General features: G+C 41.8%; 1 protein-coding gene across 2 annotated transcripts in view; it reads right to left on the bottom strand.

Moving 5' to 3' along the window:
- LNX1 (ligand of numb-protein X 1) overlaps positions 1–22,338 on the bottom strand; it is a 254,678-nt gene that overhangs the window by 16,175 nt on the left and 216,165 nt on the right. For both annotated transcript variants that reach the window (XM_030191389.1, XM_030191388.1), the window contains 3 exons: positions 14,633–14,810; positions 3,207–3,423; positions 193–351 (listed from right to left, as the gene is read on the bottom strand). In XM_030191389.1, coding sequence (XP_030047249.1) covers positions 193–351; positions 3,207–3,423; positions 14,633–14,810 — 554 coding nt within the window. The remainder of the gene's footprint in view (positions 1–192; positions 352–3,206; positions 3,424–14,632; positions 14,811–22,338) is intronic.

Raw genomic sequence — 22,338 nt, forward strand, 5'->3', positions numbered from 1 at the left:
AAGCCCAGGTCTCCAGGGCCCCCCCTGTGGCTATGCCACTGCCCCAATGTAGCCAAGATGCATGTATCTGTTTTTATAACTGCACATTTTATTGCACTGCATTATTCTCTTCTTTATCTTCAGCTGAGTTATACTGCATTTTCAGGCACTGACAGGGAAAGTCACGCCCATGAATGCTACCTTTATTATTACCTTATTCGTCCATCGTTGTAAGCTGGTGTTCCCTCAATGATGGATTTAATGAAGAATGGTTTATTTCCTGTACATTCTTCATAACCTCCTACAATGCTGAACCCAAGACTTCCAGCTGTATTTCTTCGTAAAATGACCTCTTTGCAATTGTACAAATATCTGTAAAGAAAATGTAGAATACCTCATAGTCAAGTTAAGCTTAATTCTCGGTGAATCATTAAGATGACAAATCTATCCTTCTCTCTACTGGCATTGTCTTTGGGATTTCCTATTAACTGGGATGTCAGCTGTGTTGTTTCTTCCATACCCAGAAATAAACCATCATCTAGTTCACCTGAAATTTGAATTTTGTTTAGCTGTCCAACAGCTTCAGAAACATAGCCAAATATCTCAGGTAGATTTGCAGCTATCCTTTTAGTATAGATGAAAACACAAAGACATCATATTATTTTTATTGCAATTTAAAAATCAAAAAGACAAAATTCAGATCACAAATTAAGGTGGCAAGCTATTTATTAACAAAGTTTAGCTTTTCTCTGCATAGGGAAAGTGCCATGTTTTTTTTTAAATTACTGGTTTAGCACTAACAACCTCTAGAAGGCACTGCAGGCCCTAGTTCAGTCTTCATTCCCACCCACCCTCCCCAACTCCTGCCCAACCCTAGCACATCTCTTCATTTGTTGTCTTAATTTATAGTCAACTAGTAAAAAAGGCCCGTTTCTGACACAAATGAAATGGGCGCTAGCAAGGATTTCCTTGGAGTGTGTAAGTTTGAGAGAGAGTGTATGTGAGAGATGAAGTGTGTGTGTCAGAGAGAGAATGAGAGAGAGACAGAGTGTGTGTGTGTGTTTGTGTGAGAGACAGAGTGTCTGTGTGTGTGAGCCTGTGTGTGTGTGTGTGTGTGAAAGAGAGATAGAGTGTGATAGAGAGTGTGTCAGAGAGAGTGTATGTGAGAGACAGTGAGTAAGTGTGTGCCCCCACTCCCCTCTCGCTGTGCCCCCACCCTCACCCCCCCTCTCGCAGGTCCCCCCTCCCCATCCCCACCTCTCTGGTCTCAGGACCCCCTCCCCACCTCCCTCTCCCCTGCCCCCCTCCAGCCATGCATGTCCAGTGACCCTCTTCTCCCCCTGCCCCCCCGCAGCCACCCATGTCCAGCGACCCTCCCCTCCTCCTTAACCAGACAGGGAAAACATTGGACTGCTCTTGCTGGTTATTTGTTTAGCCCCCGATTGCAGCCCTTGTAGGGTGAAACATGGCCATGTTGGGGCGATTAAATGAAATTGTTTGCTGTTTTGGTGACTTGGAAATAAATATCATTTTACTTTTTTATGTGATCTGCTTGTTTCTGTTGTTTAACATTAGCATGTCGTCATTATTTACAAAAATTCAAAAATCAGCCATTTTACTACTATGCTAAAATGGCCTTAGTGTGCCCTTATGCAGGGTTAATACAATGATAAATGCCTCAGTCTCCACCATGCACTGGAAAGGATCATTTAAAGTAGGCAATAACTCATATACAAAAAAAGTGGTTAAAACAGATGCCTCTACCAAAATAGTCAAGCAGCAGTAGTACAGGCAAGTGACAGCCTTATTCTTGTAAATTGAAATCAGCTTTGCATGTCTTCCATATGAATAGCTGGTGGTTATGCATTCCATCTTAGGGCACTAGCCTTGAGCAGCAGCTGGGATAAGGTTTCATCACATTTCCGCTTAGCAGGGCTGGAAACATGGAGGGTGGTTTTCCATCTTTGAAAGAGAAGAGGTGCACATGTTCCTGGCCAATTTTAGGAATATCCAGGGGGTGACTTGGTTTGCATAGGAGGAAATATTTTTTCACTGAAAGAATAGTTAATCTCTGGAATTTATTGTTGCAGGACGTGGTAACGGCTGTTAATGTATCTAGGTTTTAAAAAGGTTTGGACAAGTTCCTGGAGGAAAAGTCCATAGTCTGTTATTGAGATGGACATAGGGAAGCCACTGCTTGCCCTGAGATTGGTAGCATAGAATGTTGCTACTAATTGGGTTTCTCCCAGGTACTTGTGACCTGGATTGGCCACTGTTGGAAGTAGGATACTGGGCTACATGGACCCAGTATGGCTATTGTTATGTGGACCAATGGGACCAAATATATTAAAGAGCTTGTTCTGCCTTGTGAGAAAAAAATTGAATACAGCTGGTCCATGGAGGTTGTATGATCTAAGGGTTTTATAAGATCAAATTCATTTTCTTGTGGCCTTTTAACATACTAGCAACGTTGTGACAGAGGGACAGATTTAGGGCAGTTTGATAAGTTGTCATGTTTGTAGCAGGTGCTATTCACCAAGGCCAATAAGAAAATGCAAGGACTATTGTAGTGATACCTGTGTCATCTAGGAAGAAAGTTCAGCTAGTATCTTTAGTAGAGATATGATGTAAGCATGAACTCACGTATGCGGAAGGACAGTATGGTCTCAAAAATGGCAGCCCAAGCTCTGAATTACCACACAGCTGCTTCCTGTGTATTTGAGATTTACTTTTGGGGGTAAAAATTCTAAAAGAAAATAAAAACACAACAAAATACACTAACAGCTCTGTTGCAGTATGTAATCTTAACATCTGTGCACAGTTAAACAGTTCAGCTGTATTTAGCTTACATGTGGCCTGTGCAGTTTGGGAGCTACAAAGATGTGCAGGGTGGTCCTAGAGATCTAAGATTTCAAGGACTAAATTTGGAAAGATTCAAGCAGGCTGTCCCATCGATCCCCTGATGCTAGGCGTGGCCCTCAGAACAGAAGTGTGCATGAGCCTATTTCTTATGATGAAACAAATATACACACAAACACAAACACAAACACACACATATGTTACAGAGGGAGTTGGAAACTTGGAATTTGGAGTAAAGCTCCTCACCAAGCCTGGATGTAATTAAGACATGTCAGTGTAATGAATCAGCTCAAAGGAAAGAGCCGTCCAAGAAGTATAAATCTTCCTCCCACTCTCTTGGAGCACAAGGCTGTCCTTTCTGAACTTACCGGGGAAGCTTCAGCCACATGACCCAGGCTGGTGACCACTCACTGCTCTCTGAACTGTTTGGATTGGAGCTGCTGACCACATCTCCCTGGGGCTCACATTCTTTCATTTCCAGAGCCTTGAGCACTACAGATGAGGATGTGTTTTTTAACAGGGCTACTGCCTCACTTCGGCTCATACCAGTCAAATCAATACCATTTACATTCAGCAGAATGTCACCTGGCATAAAAAAAATATATAATAGAGAATATCAGCAACCATGAGAAAGTTGTTCTTTTCTTTATTTTAATTTTTATGTACTTTGGATTAGGGTAAACCAATTTTGAGGTCTCCTGAGTGATACAGATCTCAAATAGCATATTGATGAACGAATACAATATGTAAGATTAATCACTAATAATAACAATAATCAGCATGTTCATATACTATCCAATCCAGAATATCTGAATGGTTAACAAAAGATATAAGAATTACAACAAACTAAAAATCAAAATACAAAGCATAAAATAATTAACAATTAATGTTCAGTATATTTCTGAAATAGAAACGTTTTAAGAGTTGTAGCAGATCATTTTCTGTCCTTACATCAATAGGCAAAGAATTCCATAAGAAAGGGGCAACTTCAGGAAACAGTCGATTGTAGTTAATAGCAATATTTCATTTATTGTAAATGATATGTTTAGAATTGTGCAATTGTGGGCCAGAGGATTGGGAACAGAGAAGGGCGACGAAAATGATAAAGGGAATGGGATGACTTCCCTATGAGGAAAGGCTGAAGTGGCTAGGGCTCTTCAGCATGGATAAAAGATGGCTGAGGGGAGATAGAGGTCTAAAAAAAAATGAGTGGAGTGGAACAGGTAGATGTGAATCGCTTGTTTACTCTTTCCAAAAATACTAGGACTAGGGGGCATGCAATGAAGCTGCAAACTAGTAAATTTAAAATGAATCGGAGAAAATGTTTCTTCACTCAACGTGTAATTAAACTCTGGAATCCATTGCCAGAGAATGTGGTAAAAGCAGTTAGCTTAGTGGGGTTGAAAAAGTCTATAGACTATTATTGAAATGGACCTGGGGAAACTCCACTGCTTATTTCTGGGATACGCAGCATAAAATCTATTGTACTTTTTTGGGATCTTGCCAGGTACTTGTGACGTGGATTGGCCACTGTTGGAAACAGGATGCTGGGCTTGATGGACCTTCGGTCTGTCCCAGTATACTTATGTACTTAACACTGAGGATTGCTTTCTGAGCCTGCCTCTGTGACCGTGGCTAAGTCACTTTGGGGCAATGTGTCACGTCTGTGGCCTTGACCACCCTCAGACTTACCTTGTTCCTGGGGGTCAGCTTCCTAGCTGGCTCCTGTTTCTTCTGTCTGTCCTTTCTGAGCTAGCTCTGGCTCTCTGTGCTGGCTGCATCCAGCAGCATGACACTAATTGCCTCACTGTACTGCACCTGTGGGTGTTGCCTGGGTTAGCTCTCTCTCTGTGTGTGTGTGCTGGCTGCTTCCAGCATGACTCTAATTGCTTCACTACACTACACCTGGGTGTGGGAAGCCTCTCTGTGTTTCTCTGTGCTTTCTGTCTGCTCTGTGGTTTGTGCCTGAACAGCCTCCGTAGTTACTTAGAGATTGCTGCAGCTGTGTCTCTGGTGTTGAAGGGCTTTATTAATCACTTAGAGACTGCAGCCTTTGCCTTTGCATCGTATAAGGTCCCTGGTTTGCTAGAGTGTTCTGTGCACTGCTACATTGTCCAGTTCTGTGTGATTGCCTAGTGTTTGACTAGTTAGCTTGGGCACAGCCTTGCTTGGTAGCCTGTGTACAGCTTTACTAGTTCTTCTGTGTTTGCTCTGTGTGAGTTCCTAGTGTTTGCCTAGTTAGCTTGGGCACTGCTCTGCTTGTTAGCTTGTGTATAGCTTCTAGGTCTCCTGAGTTTAGCCTCTGGTTTTCCCCGGTGGGGTTTCCTTGGTTTCTGGAGCTTCAGCCCTAGTCTTGTCCTTTGCCAGTTCTCCTTGTTACTGGAGCTCCAGCCCTAGTCTTGCTATTGGATCTGACCCTTGCCTGTACCTATCTACTGCTCTGCTAGCCGCCTGCCCAGAGACTCCTGCTTTGAACCTGACCACACCTGCCTCTGCCTATTGCCTGTACTCAGATCTTCTCTGCCAGCCACCTGTCTCAGACTTTTGCCAGAACCCGGACATTCCCTGCCTGCCTGTCTCACGTTAGCCTAGGTACCTGGGAGCACTGCTGGATCCTGATTCCGGTTGTTCCTGTTGATGGTTCCAGTTCTGGTTTTCCTGTAAGCCCTACCGGCTGCTCGAACCTGAGGGCTCAACCCTCAGGGAAAGGCAGCTAAGTGTAGGTGAAGCCTACTCCAGTGTGTTCCGGTCCGGTGCGTTCCAGTCCCGAGTGTTCCAGTGCAGGACTCCAGTCCGGGGGTTCCAGTCCAGCCTTGTCTCTTCTCTGCTCCGAAGGTGATCTTGCCTGCCACTGCCACTCCTCGACCGTGGTCCAAGGACTCACGTACCCAGAGTTCCCAGGGAAGAAGCCTGACAGAATGCCAAGGTCCTCGAGAACGCAACACATTGTTACTAAGCTATGGTAAGCACTAATGGTAGTTTTGGCATCTGTGTGCGCTCCCATGTGGGGGCGTGTTTGGGGGCAGGGAGTAGGCGTGCCCAGCTCTAATCAGTTAGCACAGCTACGTCACCATGTGCTAAATGATTAGTGCGTGGTTAGCATGGGAGCCCTTACCACCTAGAAAATTGGTGTCAGTAAGGGCTCACATGCTAATGGCCACATGCCAATGGGGAAATTAATGCATGGCCATTCATACACACAGTGGAAAATGGGACCATTTTATGGCTGTGCTAAAAGTGGCCTCAGTGCACGTGAAAGCCCCACGCTGGGGATACCACTGGCCACTTTTTAGCACAGCTTAGTAAAAGGGCCTCTTTACTTGGTTGTCCCAACAAAGTCATAACAGTTTAGACTGAAAGCACTTCAGGGAAGGAAACATATAGAAACATGTCCTTGGAACCCAGATATAATATACCCCACAATAACACGAATCTGCATATAAAGTGATTTATTTATTTATGCATTCTTGTATCCCACTGTTATCCAAAAACAAGTTTTGGTTCAAAATGGCTTACAAGTTACATTTTAGGTGAGAATTACTGTAGTATTTTACCATTATGACATGGATAGGACATCGGTAGTTTATGTAGTTATCTATAGAATTTTTGGAGAGGTAGTTTTGAAGAGGTAGGGTGGTAGCTTATGTGCTCACATCTTGGCTCCCCTGTGTTGGCAGTGTCTAGCTATACCGGGGTGGACAAATCTATAAATGAATTAAAGCAGAAATTCCCAAAGCCCCCCAACAGAAGATGAAATTTTTACAATAGTGCACATATCTTTTGTGAATGCCCCTGACCCACCCATGCCCTTCCCATGGCACAACCCCTTTTGAGTTTTGTACGATCCAATTTAGGTGCTCATTGTTACAGAATAGTAGGTAGCCATGTTGGTGCCGAAATCATAATTAGTGCCAATTAAGTACTTGTTAGCTCCAGTAATTAAATCATTGGAGCCTATTAACTAAATATTTTGGGCACCAATCTGGGATCTGTGCCCAATGGGATTTTTAAAAATTTTATTTTACATTTTGTTATATTGTTTCTAGATTGATGTTAATTTTATTCACTGTATGTATTTTTAGTATTGCGTTTATGTTAGATTGCCTATTGAGATCATTTGTATATGTTTTTAGCAATGTTAAGCTGTTTTATTTTACATTTTTTATTGAGATAATTTTATATGTTTTAATTTTTAACCTTGTGTACTACATTCTATGCTTTATTTGCCAATTTAGATTCCTGAGGCAGGCCTGTGGCTGAAACACAGTGCTGTGTAGAGTCTTCTATCAATCCAAACAAAAAAAACAGCACCACGGGCCTATAAAAATAGAACACAGTTCTTTAATGAATGAGCCTTGACAAAAAGACCCGACACAGGCCGTGTTTCGGTGACTAGCACCTGCGTCAGGGGTCCCCATGTCTCATATAGTAAAAGCTACAAAGCACCAAGGCACTTTCACTTTCTGTATCCAAATGTAGCTTTTACTATATGAGACATGGGGACCACTGACGCAGGTGCTAGTCACCAAAACATGGCCCATGTCGGGTCTTTTTGTCAAGGCTCATTCATTAAAGAACTGTGTTCCATTTTTAAAGGCCCGTGGTGCTGTTTTTTTGTTTGGACTTTAGTTTGTACTTCGTTCCCTCTCTTTTGTTATATCCGAGTCTTCTATCAATAAAATTTGTTTAATTGACAATTCAGCATTTCATTGATTTGTCCCTAAAGAGAGCCTGGTCCACTTCCCATTGTTCTTGTACCCAATTTTGTGTGCCCATATTGGGCAACCTTTATAGAATCTGGGGGATAAAGACTGAAATGGCACATCAAGTTTGCCCAATATGGTGGTTGGGGGTTGTCACTGCTGCTGTATGCAGGTTACCATAGCCCATGTCTTGTTTAGGACTGTAAATCTATAAAGCTTGTGGTGTCTCTGAATGGGCCATAGGGACTGTAGTGCCATAATTTACATGTTAAAGAACTGCCGAGTCTGCACCCAAACGATGCACTGGCACATCTGGTGGCCACAGAACTATTGTTTGTGCATTAAGCAGGATTGGTAAACTGGAAATGGTTTCTATTTGTTTCCAGCTGGGATGCAGAAATAATGATATGCAGAAGGAAGAAGCAAAAACTCAGGAGCTGGCTCAGAGCATGAAAAACTAATCCTATGAATTCCATTTACATGGAGTTGTTGCACCACATAGGAAAATGGGAGCAGGGTGGAAAGCTGCCTTTTAAAAAATCTGTCAAGCATAAGTACACATGTAGTTTGCAGATTGTAGTAGTGACTCATAATGTTCACAGTCATAGAGTATCTTTTACAAGCATTTTTGTCTTTCATCTGTTTTCATTTGTTTATAACCATTGTGCAACAATATGTTTCCGCAGATTGAATCAACAGGACTGGCCAGTCCTGCTGGACTGTGAATATATGCAGTGTGACATGCAAAAGCTCTTAACTGCTTTATTTTAACAAAAAATAATGAAACACAAAAAACATTGAGAGACTATGAAAACCACAAGACCACTAAAATGGTATTTAACAATAACAGTAAAATACCACTGGCCCTCTTTTCAGAAAAAGTCTCTTTCCATGTATACAACGCCTTCCTTAAATAAGTAAATACATTGAAACAATTATCGTGCCAGATGCCTTTCTCAAGTTTGATGTTTTTCTTTATTCTATTTTGTTAACAGCTAAAATATTCCAGGAATTTCTAAAAGTAATTTTGTTGGTATAAAGAAATGTGATGTAAAAGAACTAGAAAACAAAAGCCTGGTGACGACCCCTTAGCTTCCAGTTCTAACCTGGTTCCTTACAGTGGAACCAACTCTAGAAAATCATCAGGTCTGTGTAACACGACCTCCTTTATCCCTCAATAACTTGTCTAATTTTGTTCATATTTGTGTCACGGACAATAGAATGGCCAGTGACCCCCCCATCTCATGCTTTTTATGTGCTCTCTATGGGGGGTCTTTTACATAGCGGCGGTAAGCTCAATGTGAGCTTACCGTTCGCTAATCCAGAACTACACCGGCCCAATGCGGCCACCGATGGTAGTTCCACCTGGGGTGCGCGCCATTTCTGGCATGCTGGAAATGTTTTCCTGTAGCGCGATGCTACCTCAATGGGTGGTGGTAAGTGCTCCCAGCCACATGGCCATACAGTAAGGGTTGTCGTATCGCTTTGCCATTTTTTGGGGCATTTTACCTGCTGTGGTAAAAAGGGGCCCTGTCACTCAGGAGAAACAGCCCTCGCTACTACCGTAGGGCCCTTTTTCACACAGTTTAGTAAAAAGACTCCTATGTGCTTAACGCCTAGAATTCCCTTATAATACTTCCAATGAGAAACAGGTCACTTCAGGCTAGTTTTAATCTCAGGAAGATCAAGGCCTGTTGTGTTATCATAAACATCACACTGAAATGTTTTGCCCAGTGTGTGGCGGTGTCCAAAAATACAAACAGAATGATGCTAGGAATATTAGGAAAGGGATAGAAAATAAGACAAAGAATATTATAATGCCTCTGTATCACTCCATGCTACAACCACACCTTGAGTATGGTGTGCAATTCTGGACGCCATATCTTTAAAAAAGATATAGCAGAATTAGAAAAGGTTCAAAGAAGGGCAACCAAAATGATTAAGGTGATGGAAGTCCTCTCATATGAGGAAAGGCTTAAGAGGTTAGGACTCTTCAGCTTGGGAAAGAGTCAGCTGAGGGGGGATATGATAGAGATCTACAAAATACTTAGTGGTGTAGAATGGGTAAACGTAAATCAATTTTGTATTCCTTTAAAAAGTACAAAGACCAGGGGACACTCAAGGAAGTTACACAGTACTACTTTTAAAACGTCACTTCAAAATGCAAAGAACTTCCCATAGAACAATTAAGGAATACCTTCAAATAAGTCACAGTGGATCTATACATGTAATGTAGCAAATCCTATGATTATATTATCAAAAATATAGAGGAAAAGACCTCAAAAAGCTCATACAAATTTAAAAGAAATAGCATCCACTAGGTCTTGAACTCATCATTGGCCAAATACCTCCAAACAACTTTCTTTATTCAAACACTTTTCAAACATTTTTGTTAATTTTTTTGTATATTTATAAAATCAAACACCGTTCAATGGCAATGTAAATAAGATGTGTACTGTTCTCCATTTAAATTGCCATTGATCAATGTTTGATTTTATAAATATGCAAAAAATGTAACACAAATTGGAGGCTATTTTTTTGAATTTGTATGAGCACCACAGGCTTTTTGAGGTCTTTTTCTCCATATTTTTCACAATATAGTCATGTGATTTGGAACAAAACCCCAGGATTCTATATATCGCACCTTAATTTCCAAGTGGAAATCGAAGTGTTTTCTATAACAATGTGTATAACTTAATTGGTTAACTAGACAATCAGCTCTGTCAATTGGCTATTAACAAGTAGTTATCAGCACTAATTGACATTAATCAAGGTTTATGTGCACAACTTGCTAAGCATATTCTGTAACGTGGTATGCTTAAATTTTAAGTCGCACCGTTGAACAGGGGGTGTGACCATTGGCAGGATGTGGGTGTTTCTAGAATCTGGGGGTCTGTACCCAATTTAGGTGTTGGGATTTACGCTGCGACTAAATTTGGTCACTGGAGACGCGCTCGGCGTATTTTATATACCATGCAGAAATTTAAGCCTATTCTGTAAAATGTAGGTGTTCTTTAGAGAATACACCTAGGCGTATTTTTTTTCCACACAGAATTTTCAGGCGCCATATATAGAATCTAGCTCTAAATGTATAGATCACAGTGAGTTATTTAAAGGTACTACTTTTAAAACGAACAAGAGGACATATTTTTTTCACTCAACAAATAGTTAAGCTCTGGAACCCGTTCCCACAGGATGTGGTATCAGAGGTTAGTGTTCCTGAGTTTTAAAAAGGTTTGGACAAGTTCCTGGAGGAAAAGTCCATAGTCTGCTACTGAGATAGACATGGGGAAAGCCACTGCTTTTCTGTTGGATTCTATCAGGTACTTGTGACCTGAACTGGCCACTGCTGGAAACAGAATAATGGGCTAGATGGACCATTGATCTGACCCAGTATGGCTATACTTATGTTCTTATGTGACGTCATTGTGCATTTTGAAATCTATTGGTTGGTGCATATGGTCAAAAATCGAAACTAATTATTATGAGATGTGACACATTACCTTGTTTGAACCTCTTTTTGCTGCAATACGAACTGAGGGAAAATATGACACTCTTCATGACATGAAATTGCACGAGTGTGATCTCCATGCCTTAAAATACAATCAGTTGCTTTATAGTTTTAGTATTATCTTCAAAATAGCAGTCTGATAGTCAGTCCCAAATATAGGGCCATCCCTAGCGTCAGTCTGTCTAGGCATCTCAAGGGAATTCATGTGACTTCCTTGAGATATGCAGCACCTTTCAGCAAAATTTAAAAAAATAAAAAAAATCACAGACACAAGTGCTTCAGGTTTCATGATACTCTCCATACCGAGTCCTCTTCTTCCTTTTTCCCCAGCAGGAGAGCATTGCCTCTTACCTGACACCTCTAACGACATCTTAAATTAGAAGTCCAAATATAATAATAGTAGTAAATTATGGCAGATAAAAGGCCAGCATGGCCTATTCAGTCTGCCCAGACTGAGGGCTACGGTTGTGCCTGCCACTCTGTGTACATTTTCCTCATTTTCTTTTTAGGATTGTAACTACTGTTCCATGCAGATTACCCTCTTCTATGCCTATTTCAAAGTGTGAAAGTCATTCAAGTTTTATTTTTAGTGGGACTGCTCTATACTTTTACTTCATTCTTTTGTCATATGGCAGTGGCTCCCAAACCTGGTCCTGGAGGCACACCAGCCAGTCAGGTTTTCAGGATATCCAGACTGAATATTCATGAGATTGATTTGCATGCATTGCCTCCACTGTGAGCAAAACTCTCTCATGACTATTCATTGTGGATATCCTGAAAATCTGACTGGCTGGGGTGCCTCCAGGACCAGGTTTGGGAACCACTGCCATATGTGATGCTAGTACTTGTAAGTCCCACCGAAGCTGAGGAAGGAGGCACATGCAGGTAACGTGGAGGGGCATAATCGAACGCAAACGCCAATCTCCATGGGTGTCTATGTCCGAAAACGGGTATGTGAAGGACAGACCGTATTATCGAAAAAGATGGGCGTCCATCTTTTGTTTTGAAAATACGGTTTGGACGGACCAAATGCCATGGATTTGGTTCCTTCTGAGATGGGCATTTTTTGTTTTTTTTTTGCGATAATGGAAACTAAAAACGCCCAGCTCAGAAACTTCCCAATCCAAGCCATTTGGTCATGGGAGGGACAAATGTTCAACACTACCATAGCTCTTAGGGGTGAAGGGGGCAACTACATGTGGGTACAGTGGGTTTTAGAGGCCTCCCATTTACCACCACAAGTGTTACAGGTGGGGGGGGGGGGGGGGTGGGCCTGGGTCTGCCTGCCTGAAGTGCACTGCAGTACCCACTAAAAGTGCTCCAGGGACAGGACTTGTTGCTGGTGTATAACCTTGGCACAGCAGTTGACACCTGAAGACTAATCTCGCTGAAAACGTCCTTTATTTGAATAAGCACCTTTACTCACAGTTAACTGCAGATCAGAGGTTGTGTCCCACTGGCAACCAGTCTCGCTGGTATTGAGATTAGCAGTAGGTCAGAGCTGGCAGAATGGTGTACAATGCCCTCTTTCAGCAACATTCAAGGTAAGAACTAAATGCTGTAACATGGCTAACACATGAAAGGGATCTAAAAGTGTCTTACACAAATGGCCACTACCTCATGGACTACCGGAAACAAAACAGGGCACACTCTGACCCAGTAAGCAGAGGGAAAAGCACCATGGGAATACAGCCTACCAACTACCAACATCGTGAGCATTTAACACAAGCTAGTGGAATCACGGAGCCCAATACCCTACACCCACCACAATGCATTGCTCATGTGACTCTGCAGTGCCCTTAACAGAAAGGTGTCACACTCACCCGAGACCCACATCAGAACCAGGGAAAGGCTGTCAGAGGATAGAACACATTCTGCTGTCATGGAGGTGGGTACGGCATTTGAGGCTGGCATACAGGCTGTGAAAAAAAGTTTGTAAAGTGTTTTTTTTTTGGTGGGAGGGGGTTAGTGACCACTGGGGGAGTCAGGGGAGGTCATCCCTGATTCCCTCCAGTGGTCATCAGGACAGTTGGGACACTTTTTTGGGACTTGGACCTGAAAAAAAAGGGTCCAAATAAAGCGGACCAAGTTCTCGTCAAAAACGCCCTTCTTGTTTCGATTATCAGCTAAAGACGCCCATCTCTCCTCGGCCGATAACCACACCCCAGTCCCACTTTCACCATGCCTCCGACACCCCCCTGTGATCTTTGTTCATCTCCGTGACGGACTGCAGTTGAGGATGCCAAAAATCAGGTTTTAATTATACTGATTTGGGCGCCCACAGGAAACGGACGCCCATCTCCTGATTTGGGTCAAAATATGGGCGTCTTTCTCTTTCGAAAATAAGCTGGATAGTAACATAGTAGATGACGGTAGAAAAAGACCTGCACGGTCCATCTAGTCTGCCCAACAAGATAAACTCATATGTGCCACTTTTTGTGTATACCTTACCTTGATTTGTATCTGTCATTTTCAGGGCACAGACCGTATAAGTCTGCCCAGCACTATCCCCGCCTCCCAACCACCAGCCCCACCTCCCACCACCGGCTCTGCCACCCAATCTCAGCTAAGCTTCTGAGGATCCATTCCCTCAGAACAGGATTCCTTTATGTTTATCCCTCGCATGTTTGAATTCCGTTACAGTTTTCCTAATCTTCTCCTGTGGGAAGGAGGGAGAGAAAATCACACTGGGAATAGGAAAGAAAGACACATGGGGCCAGATTCTATATATGGCACCTGAAAAATCAGTGAGGTAAACATTTCCGCCTAAGCGTACTCTGTAAGTGGCGTCTAGTTTTAGGCGCTGTATATAGAATATGGCTTTTGATATCACAGTGCCTGAAACTACATACATCCATTTACACCAATGGAAACGTGGTGTAAATTGTGGCGTGTAGATTTAGGCGCTCTAGGCCATATTCTATAACAGTCCACATAAATTTTGGAATGCCTACAAAATGCCCATAACCACGCCCCTTTCTGGCTGCACGCATTAGAATTTAGAAGCAATACATTACAGATTATGCATAGCAAGTTATACGTGTAAATTTTTATTGCCAATTAGTGCCCATTATTGCTTATTAAGTGCTGTTAACGCTGATTGCCTTGTTAAGCCAATTAAGTTACATATGTTGTTACAGAATATGCTTGGATTTTGGCGTGAAACGCTAGGCGCATTATATAGAATCTGGGGATCATGGGGAGAAAACAGAAGTAGGCTCAAGTGTATATGGGTATGTGTGTGAGGGAGAATGAAGAATCTTTTGAGTACGGGAGTAGTAGGACAACTAGGATCATTTGGGAAGAGGGCAACTGAAAGAATCACACAGGGTGGGGGAAGGGTGAGGATCATGGTGTAAGAGAAAGGGGAAGGATCATGCAAAAGGAAGGGGAGGAGGATCATGGTGAGGTTTTTTTTTTAAATTTTACAAAATTCTTTGTAATTCATACATGTAAAGGAGCTCCACACTTCCCTAGGTTTCATCTTGTCCTTGTGGGAGGTTCACACATTAGAAATATGAGCAAAGAAACAATCAGGATAAGTTCTGTTTAACAGTCTCCCATTTGTTGTTTGTTTCACCTGCTTTTAGTCTCCCATCTTTGCTTATGACTCCCTCAGATTCGACACTCATGATGTAAATGGGAAGATCCCATTCTCTGTTGGATATTCCACCTGCCACCATCATTCCCAAGGACTCTGTGTGGTCTCGGTTGACAATCACCACCTTCTCGTGACATGTGACAACATGAAGGGAATTCTGCAAAATAAAAGCATTTTCTAGTTAATTTCTGTGCAGTTTTCTTTGTATTGTACATTTACAGTAAGGTGCCAAGCAAGCTGAAATAATAATTATTATTAGCACTGAGCCTAGCTATTTTTGTCTTCTCTATTAATATCCCTAACTCCAGTATCATAAAACTGAGAAAATAATAGCAGATAACAGCATCCTTCAATCTGGTGCACTTTCCTGCTTATTTTCAAAGGAGAAGGCCGGCCATCTTCCAACACAAATCGGGAGATGGCCAACCTTCTCCTAAAGCCGGCCAAATCGTTATAATCGAAAGCCGATTTTGGCTGGCTTCAACTGCTTTCCGTTGCAGGGCCGGCCAAAATTAAAGGGGGCATTTCGGCAGGGTACGGAAGATGGGATGGGGGCGTGATTACAAGATGGCCGGCTTCAGCCGATAATGGAAAAAAGAAGGCCGGCTCTGACGAGCACTTGGCCGGCTTCACTTGGTCCATTTATTTTTAGGACCAAACCTCCAAAAAGTTCCCCAACTGACCAGATGACCACCGAAGGGAATCGGGGATCACCTCCCCTTACTCCCCCAGTGGTCACCAACCCCCTCCCACCCCACCCCCCAAAAAAATTAAAAATAATTTATTTGCTAGCCTTGACAGCAGTATGTAGGTCCCTGGAGCAGGTTTTAGTGGGTGCAGTGCACTTCAGGCAGGTAGACCCAGGCCCCCCCAGCTGTTACACTTGTGGTGGTAAATGTGAGCCCTCCAACCCCCCCCAAACCCACTGTACCCACATGTAGGTACCCCTTCATCCCTAAGGGCTATGGTAGTGGTGTACAGTTGTGGGGAGTGGGTTTTGGTGGGGGGATTTGGGGGGCTCAGCACACAAGGTAAGGGAGGTATGAACCTGGGAGCAATTTTTGAAGTCCACTGCAGTGCCCCCTAGGGTGCCCGGTTGGTGTCCTGGCTTGTGAGGGGGACCAGTGCACTACAAATGCTGGCTCCTCCCATGACCAAATGCCTTGGATTTGGCCGGGTTTGCGATGGCTGCCATTAGTTTCCATTATCGCCGAAAACCAATGCCGGTCATCTCTAAAGCCGGCTCAAATGTTGAGATTTGGCTGGCTTCGACCGTATTATCAAAACAAAAGATGGCCGGCCATCTTGTTTCGATAATACGGTCGGGACGGTCTTGAAGTTGGCCGCCCTTTTAGGCGGCCGGTCCCGTTCGATTATGCCCCTCTTTATCTACTTACTACAGAACTGTATTTAAAAACTTTACAGGCAAATATTATTCATTGAGTTCAACAAATTTAGGGGCCCTTTTACTAAGCTGCACTAGCAAATGGACTTAGTGCTCCCTAATGTTGGACTTTTCTGTTTGCTAAGGGGCCCTTTTACAGAGCAGCACTAAAAAATGGCCTTAGCATGCCCGGGATACATGACAGACCTCATAGACCTATCGACCAGAAATACAACAGGATCAACACAAACATACCTAACTCTCCACTACCCAAGCTGCAAAGGACTCAAATACAAATCAAGCTATGCATCCAGCTTTTCCTAAATAAGCACACAACTATGGAACGCATTACCAAAAGCCGTGAAAACAACTTATAATCACCTAAACTTCAGGAAATCATTAAAAACTAAGCTGTTCAAAAAGGCATACCCTACCGACCCAACTTAAATGCCTGTAGCCTGCAACACAACGAAACCAAAGCTTGTAATGGACATATAATAACTCTTCCTCTCTACGATTCTCTTCCTCTCTACGATTCCCTAATGTGTGTGTACAAACGAACCTTATTCTACGACAACATTTTAAGCTGCAGTAAAACCCTGCTTTTATTCATAAGACAAACAGAGCAGAGGGTCAGCCTTGCACTTTTATACAGTCCTTTCAAAAATTGAAGGTAAGAACAAGAATTCTCCTCATGCGTGTAGGTGTGCATTTTAAGAAACATGTGCATACATTATGACTCTGTGCTGCTTAAATCACCCCTCTGAGGATACCAAAATGCAGATAGCGTAAAAGTAAGCACAATCTTTGCACAAGCTTTCTTTCTACGTGCGTTTGTGGCTGCAAAATTTTGATAAAAGCTCTTTTCTGCTTGTAAAAACAGGTTTTGCACTCAGAGAAATCTTTGTATAATTAACTCCAAAATGTGTTCTTTGGGAGAGGGAAAGGGAACTTGGATATACTGCCTTTCTGAGGTTTTTGCAACTACATTCAAAGTAGTTTACATATATTCAGGTACTTATTTTGTACCAGCGGCAATGGAGGGTTAAGTGACTTGCCCAGAGTCACAAGGAGCTGTAGTGTGAATTAAACTCAGTTCCCCAGAATCACAGTCCACTGCACTAACCACTAGGCTACTCCTCTCAGTTAATGATTTCAAAGCAGGTGATTTACTAGCAGATGGGCTACAGAATTATGACCTTCCTGCTAACAGGGAACAATAAACCTGCCTGAAGGCTACTACTGCTGGAATAAAAGAGGCTAGATCGATTTGTTCAAGCAATGCCCTTTTGTCTCACTTGATGTGATGGAAAAAAAGTAGAAATTTAAAATACAATCTGACAATCTTGTATTATCTCTAACCCTCTGCCATCTAACCAGTGCCTTGGCAAACTGATTCTACTCCTTTTGTTACCCTGTTCTTTCAGTGCTTGAAGAGAGAACAGCATTGGCACCAGCAAATGCACAAGTCTGTCTGGCATTGACTTTTGTTCTCAACTACACTTGCACAACATAACACCTCAAGAGCCATGTTATACTTCCATCCTCTTTCTATTGAGGAATCCGTTGTGTTTATCCCACACATGTTTAAATTCTCTCACTGTTTTTGTCTCCACCACTTCTAGGCATTCACTACCCTCGCTATTAAAAAGTATTCCCTGACATTATTCTTACGTCTACCGCCCTGCAACCTCATTTATTGTTCTCTATTTCTACCGTTTTCATGTCTCTGGAAAAAATTTGTTTGTATATTAATATCTTTCAAATACTTGCAGTGCAGATTACATGTCTTAAGTCCCAGCTTTCTAAAATTGGGGGTTCAAAGGTTTTTTTCTTATTTATGATTGAAGAAGAAGGGCTACCTTCGACAGCTAATCAAAAAATGTATTGTTAGTCCAATAAAAAAGGTATCTTATTTTCTTTTCTATGTTTTGTTTCATTTCTATTTAAGGTTTATTCAGAATAAGTGTACATGTGCAAATCATGAACATGGCTTCTAATATGAGGGGAAATAATTTATTCTTGCATATTCAGTGGAGCTACCTGCTGTACATGTATATTGCCGCTGAATATAGAAATGATGTCTAGATTAGATGTTTCCAATTATTTCCAAGATGTTTTACTGATACTTGAGCTGAAAAATATTTAATGGTATTTACTCATTAACTCCTGTTTTCTAAGCCGCACTAGCAGTTGCTGTGTGTTGGCATGGCTGTGTGGCTTAGTAAACAGGGGGGTTATTATTATTAATAACATTTTCTAGACCGCTGTAGCTGCCGAGGCAGAGCGGTGCACAATTTAAAATTTGTTTAGAAAAGAAAGGAACTCCAATAATGACAGGAAAGATAAGTATTCCCAACAGATCAGAATAGAAATAGAACACTGTCAATCTTTCTATTTTTCCTTTTTAAGGTGTGGTAATTTTATTTATTTATTTATTTATTTTCTGCATTTATATCCCACATTTTTCTACCTCTTTGCAGGCTCAATGTGGCTTACAAATTCCGTAGTGGGTGAGAATGTCCACATTTTCACTTCCACCATGTAACTGAAAGCTCTTCAAATTCTAACATTAGCATAAACCTGCCTTTCTATCAGATATTTTACCTATCAGATACTTTACCTACTTGAGCACACAGTTATGGAACGCACTGCCACGCAACTTAAAAACGATTTACAAACTAACCAACTTCCGCAAACTACTGAAGACCCATCTCTTTAATAAGGCATACCACAAAGATCAACAAATGTGAACATACACCACTCCTCCACATATATTCAGAACTGTCTTCTAATATCTATTTGTTATATTACTATCATGTTTTATCATTATCATGTTACCCAAGATTCTCCTGTAACACTAAATGTCTATTTAATAATATATTTACACTATTCATGATGTATTGTAAGCCACATTGAGCCTGCAAAAAGGTGGGAAAATGTGGGATACAAATGCAATAAATAAATAAATAAATAAATAAATATGGGATGAAGTAGGGTAGGGAACAGACACTTCCTCTCATTATACCCTTCTCCTGGGGAGGGGGGGGGGGATCTTGGACTGCAGTTTATGAAACACTAGTGTTTCTCAGTTTTGCTCATGATACAGTTACTTAAATATGCAATATAAGATGGTTTTAATTGGCAAGTCCTGTGAAATTCTTTTTGCTCATAGGATATAATCTCTCCTATCTTTAGTGATTAAGAGCAAAACTTAAAATTTCTTAAAATCAAAGTACAGATGCATGAAGTTGTGAAGAAATGAAATCACAAAGAAAGCAAATGAATGTTTTTCACTTGTTTTATTCTTTACAGCAGGGGTTCACAGCAAGGGCCACAAACAGGCCTTGTTTCAGGATATCCACAAAGAATGTACACATTCAGTCTGAGAACAAGGCTGAAAGTCATCTGTGACCCTGAAGGACTGGTGCTGTGAACCTTGGCTTTTGAGCACGCTTAGAAATATCACCCGTATATCCAAACATGGCAACAGCAACGTTTCTCTCAGTTCAATACATTTTCTTCTCAATTGCAATCTTTCCTGTCATTCTTAAACGACCCTTGCAAAGCCATGACTCAGAATACATAACAGTTTGTACTTTTTGAAGTATAAAGCAAGATAAATGTTTACAGCTGATTATCATAATCTTGGAGTCATGACACGTGCCTCAGAGCAGCTTAAACAGCTGCGTCCGCACAGAGGAAATGGATCTTGAATGTTATACCACAGCTGCAGCACAGTGTATACTTCAAATGAAAAAAAAATCTTAAATGATAGCACCTCCCCTGCTCTGAATGGAAGGAGTGGGTGGTGATAGGGATGAAGATGAGGGCTGCTTTATCTTCTGGCCCCTGCTGTTAGTTTTCCATTACCAAGGTCTCAGCAAAAAAGGCAGTGCCTGATCATTTCAGATCTGTTCCCAAGGATCAGAAATAGCCTTTATTTTCACCCGAATAGAATCATTTTAATCATTTTGTGTTCTTTGTTACTAGCTGCTACACTTCATATTCCGTCAGAGCAGCAACCAATGGGTCAGGGTAAAGAAACCCCCACATGTGCACCAACAGTCAAAGCCAAGAAGTAGGGGTGGACAAAGAAATCTCGACAGCCAAAGGTTGATTGAAGTGACTTTATTGGCACCAAATATGTATGTGACCCAACCCAACACATACATATTTGGTGCCAATAAAGTCACTTCAATCAACCTTTGGCTGTCGAGATTTCTTGGTCCACCCTACTTCTTGGCTTTGACACTTCATATTCCAGCATAAGCCTTCGAGCTGTATCCAGGCAGTTTGGCACCGATGGCCAGTTTTACAAAGGTGCCTCTACCTTGCATGCAATATATATGTAAGGTGATAAATTAATAAAACTAAGAAACATTTAAATAAAAATGAAAACTGAAATAAATGAAAGGAAGATATTCAGAAACAAAACAAAAGAAGGAGAAACTCCAGTCCTTATTTAGATTTTGCTCACACCCTTTTCAGTAGTAGCTCAAGGTGAGTTACATTCAGGTATGGTGGATATTTCTCTGTCCCAGGAGGGCTCACAATCTAAGTTTGTACCTGAGGCAATGGAGGGTTAAGTGACTTGCCCAGGATCACAAGGAGCAGCAGTGGGATTTGAACTGGCCACCTGTGGATTTCCAGCCTGGTGCTCTAACCACTAGGCCACTCCTCCACTTGACAGTCCTCATGAACATGTAAAAACCAACAAAAAGGAGCGAGGAAACAAAAATTGAGGAAGCCAAAACTGAATGATGTAAAAGCGTACAATCATAGGACTCGGCATTGCTGTGTGTTGGCAGGCGTGCCTTCATCAGGAGCTCTTGACATCCAACAGTACACTAAGGGGTCGTTTTACGAAGCTGCAGCAAAAGGGGGCCTATGCTGGCATCGGCGTGTGTTTTTGTCACACGCCAAGGCCCCCTTTTACTGCACCAGGTAAAAGACAGGTTTCCCTTTTCTTAAAGAAATGGCCATGCAGCAAGTGAACCACTTGCCATGTGACCATTTTGGGGGGAGCATCCATTGAGGTAGCGGTAAGGGCTCCCATGCTAACCCAGCACTAACCAGGCAGCGCGCAGCTCTGCCCGATTACTGCTGGGTACACACCAGCGCTACAAAAATTGAAGTATTTTTGCAGCACCAGAACTGGGAGAGGGAGCTTCTGCTGGGCTGCTGTGGTAGCCCAGCGGTACTTCCCTTTTAGTGAGCGGTAAGCCCGCGTTGGGTTTACCGCCGCTTTGTAAAAGGGCCTCTAAATGTGGTGGTCACAAAGGATGGCACAGACAAACTGGCAGCGAGTTGCATTTGTCACTTTTCTGACCGCTACATTTAGTATACTGTGTATGTCAAGGGCTCCTGATGAAGGCATGCCTGCCGAAACAAGGCCGTGTCAAGTCCTTTGATTGTACGCTTGCATCATTTACATCATTCAGTTTTGGCTTCCTCAATTTTTATTTCCTCACTCCTTTTTTTGTTTTTTTAGGAAGATATTCAGGACATGACAAGTCCTTACAACTGCCTTCCCCCTCCTCCTCCAGTAAAAATCATGAGAAGCACTGTTACACAAACTCATTCATACACAGTTCTTTCGTATCAGCATTTAAAAGATATAAGGGTTGCTAATATTACATTAAAAAAAAACCCTTATATATACGCATGTTCTTGAGTTCCAGAATCAAATTACCCAAAAGTCAGATACTGTTAACACCCTTATTTGCTCTAAGAGAATCTTTGTTGGCTGTGATACCAACCAAAAGATCTATCACAGCCGACAAAGACTCCAATTTTCTCCATGAGCAACACAACACACTGCCCTAATTACAAAATTTCACCTTACCACATATTGGGCTAAATTCAGTAAATGGCGGCAAAAAATAGGCATTGGGAAAAATCTGCGCATGGCACTATTCTATAAAAAGCACTCTGGGCTGTTATGTTATGTTACGTCATGTCTTGTATTCTACCACTACCTACTTAGTTCAGGGCAGATCATAGCTAGAAATATGTCTGGGAATTATAATACAAAAAAAACAAACAAAATACTACATAAAATTCAATCAATATGAAAACATATATACCCAGGAAATTCTATATATGGTGTCTTAAATTCTGCACGGAAATCAAAGCGTATTCTATAACAATGCACGTACCTTAATTGGTTAACTAGCTAATCAGTGCTGTCAATTGGATATCGACAAGCAATTATCAGCACTAATTGGCATTAAGATTTATGTGCACAACTCGCTACATGTATTCTGTAAAGTGGTACGTGTAAATTCTAAGTTGAATA

This window comes from Microcaecilia unicolor, chromosome 2, assembly GCF_901765095.1.
Source record: "Microcaecilia unicolor chromosome 2, aMicUni1.1, whole genome shotgun sequence".
Taxonomy (NCBI): Eukaryota; Metazoa; Chordata; class Amphibia; order Gymnophiona; family Siphonopidae; genus Microcaecilia; species Microcaecilia unicolor.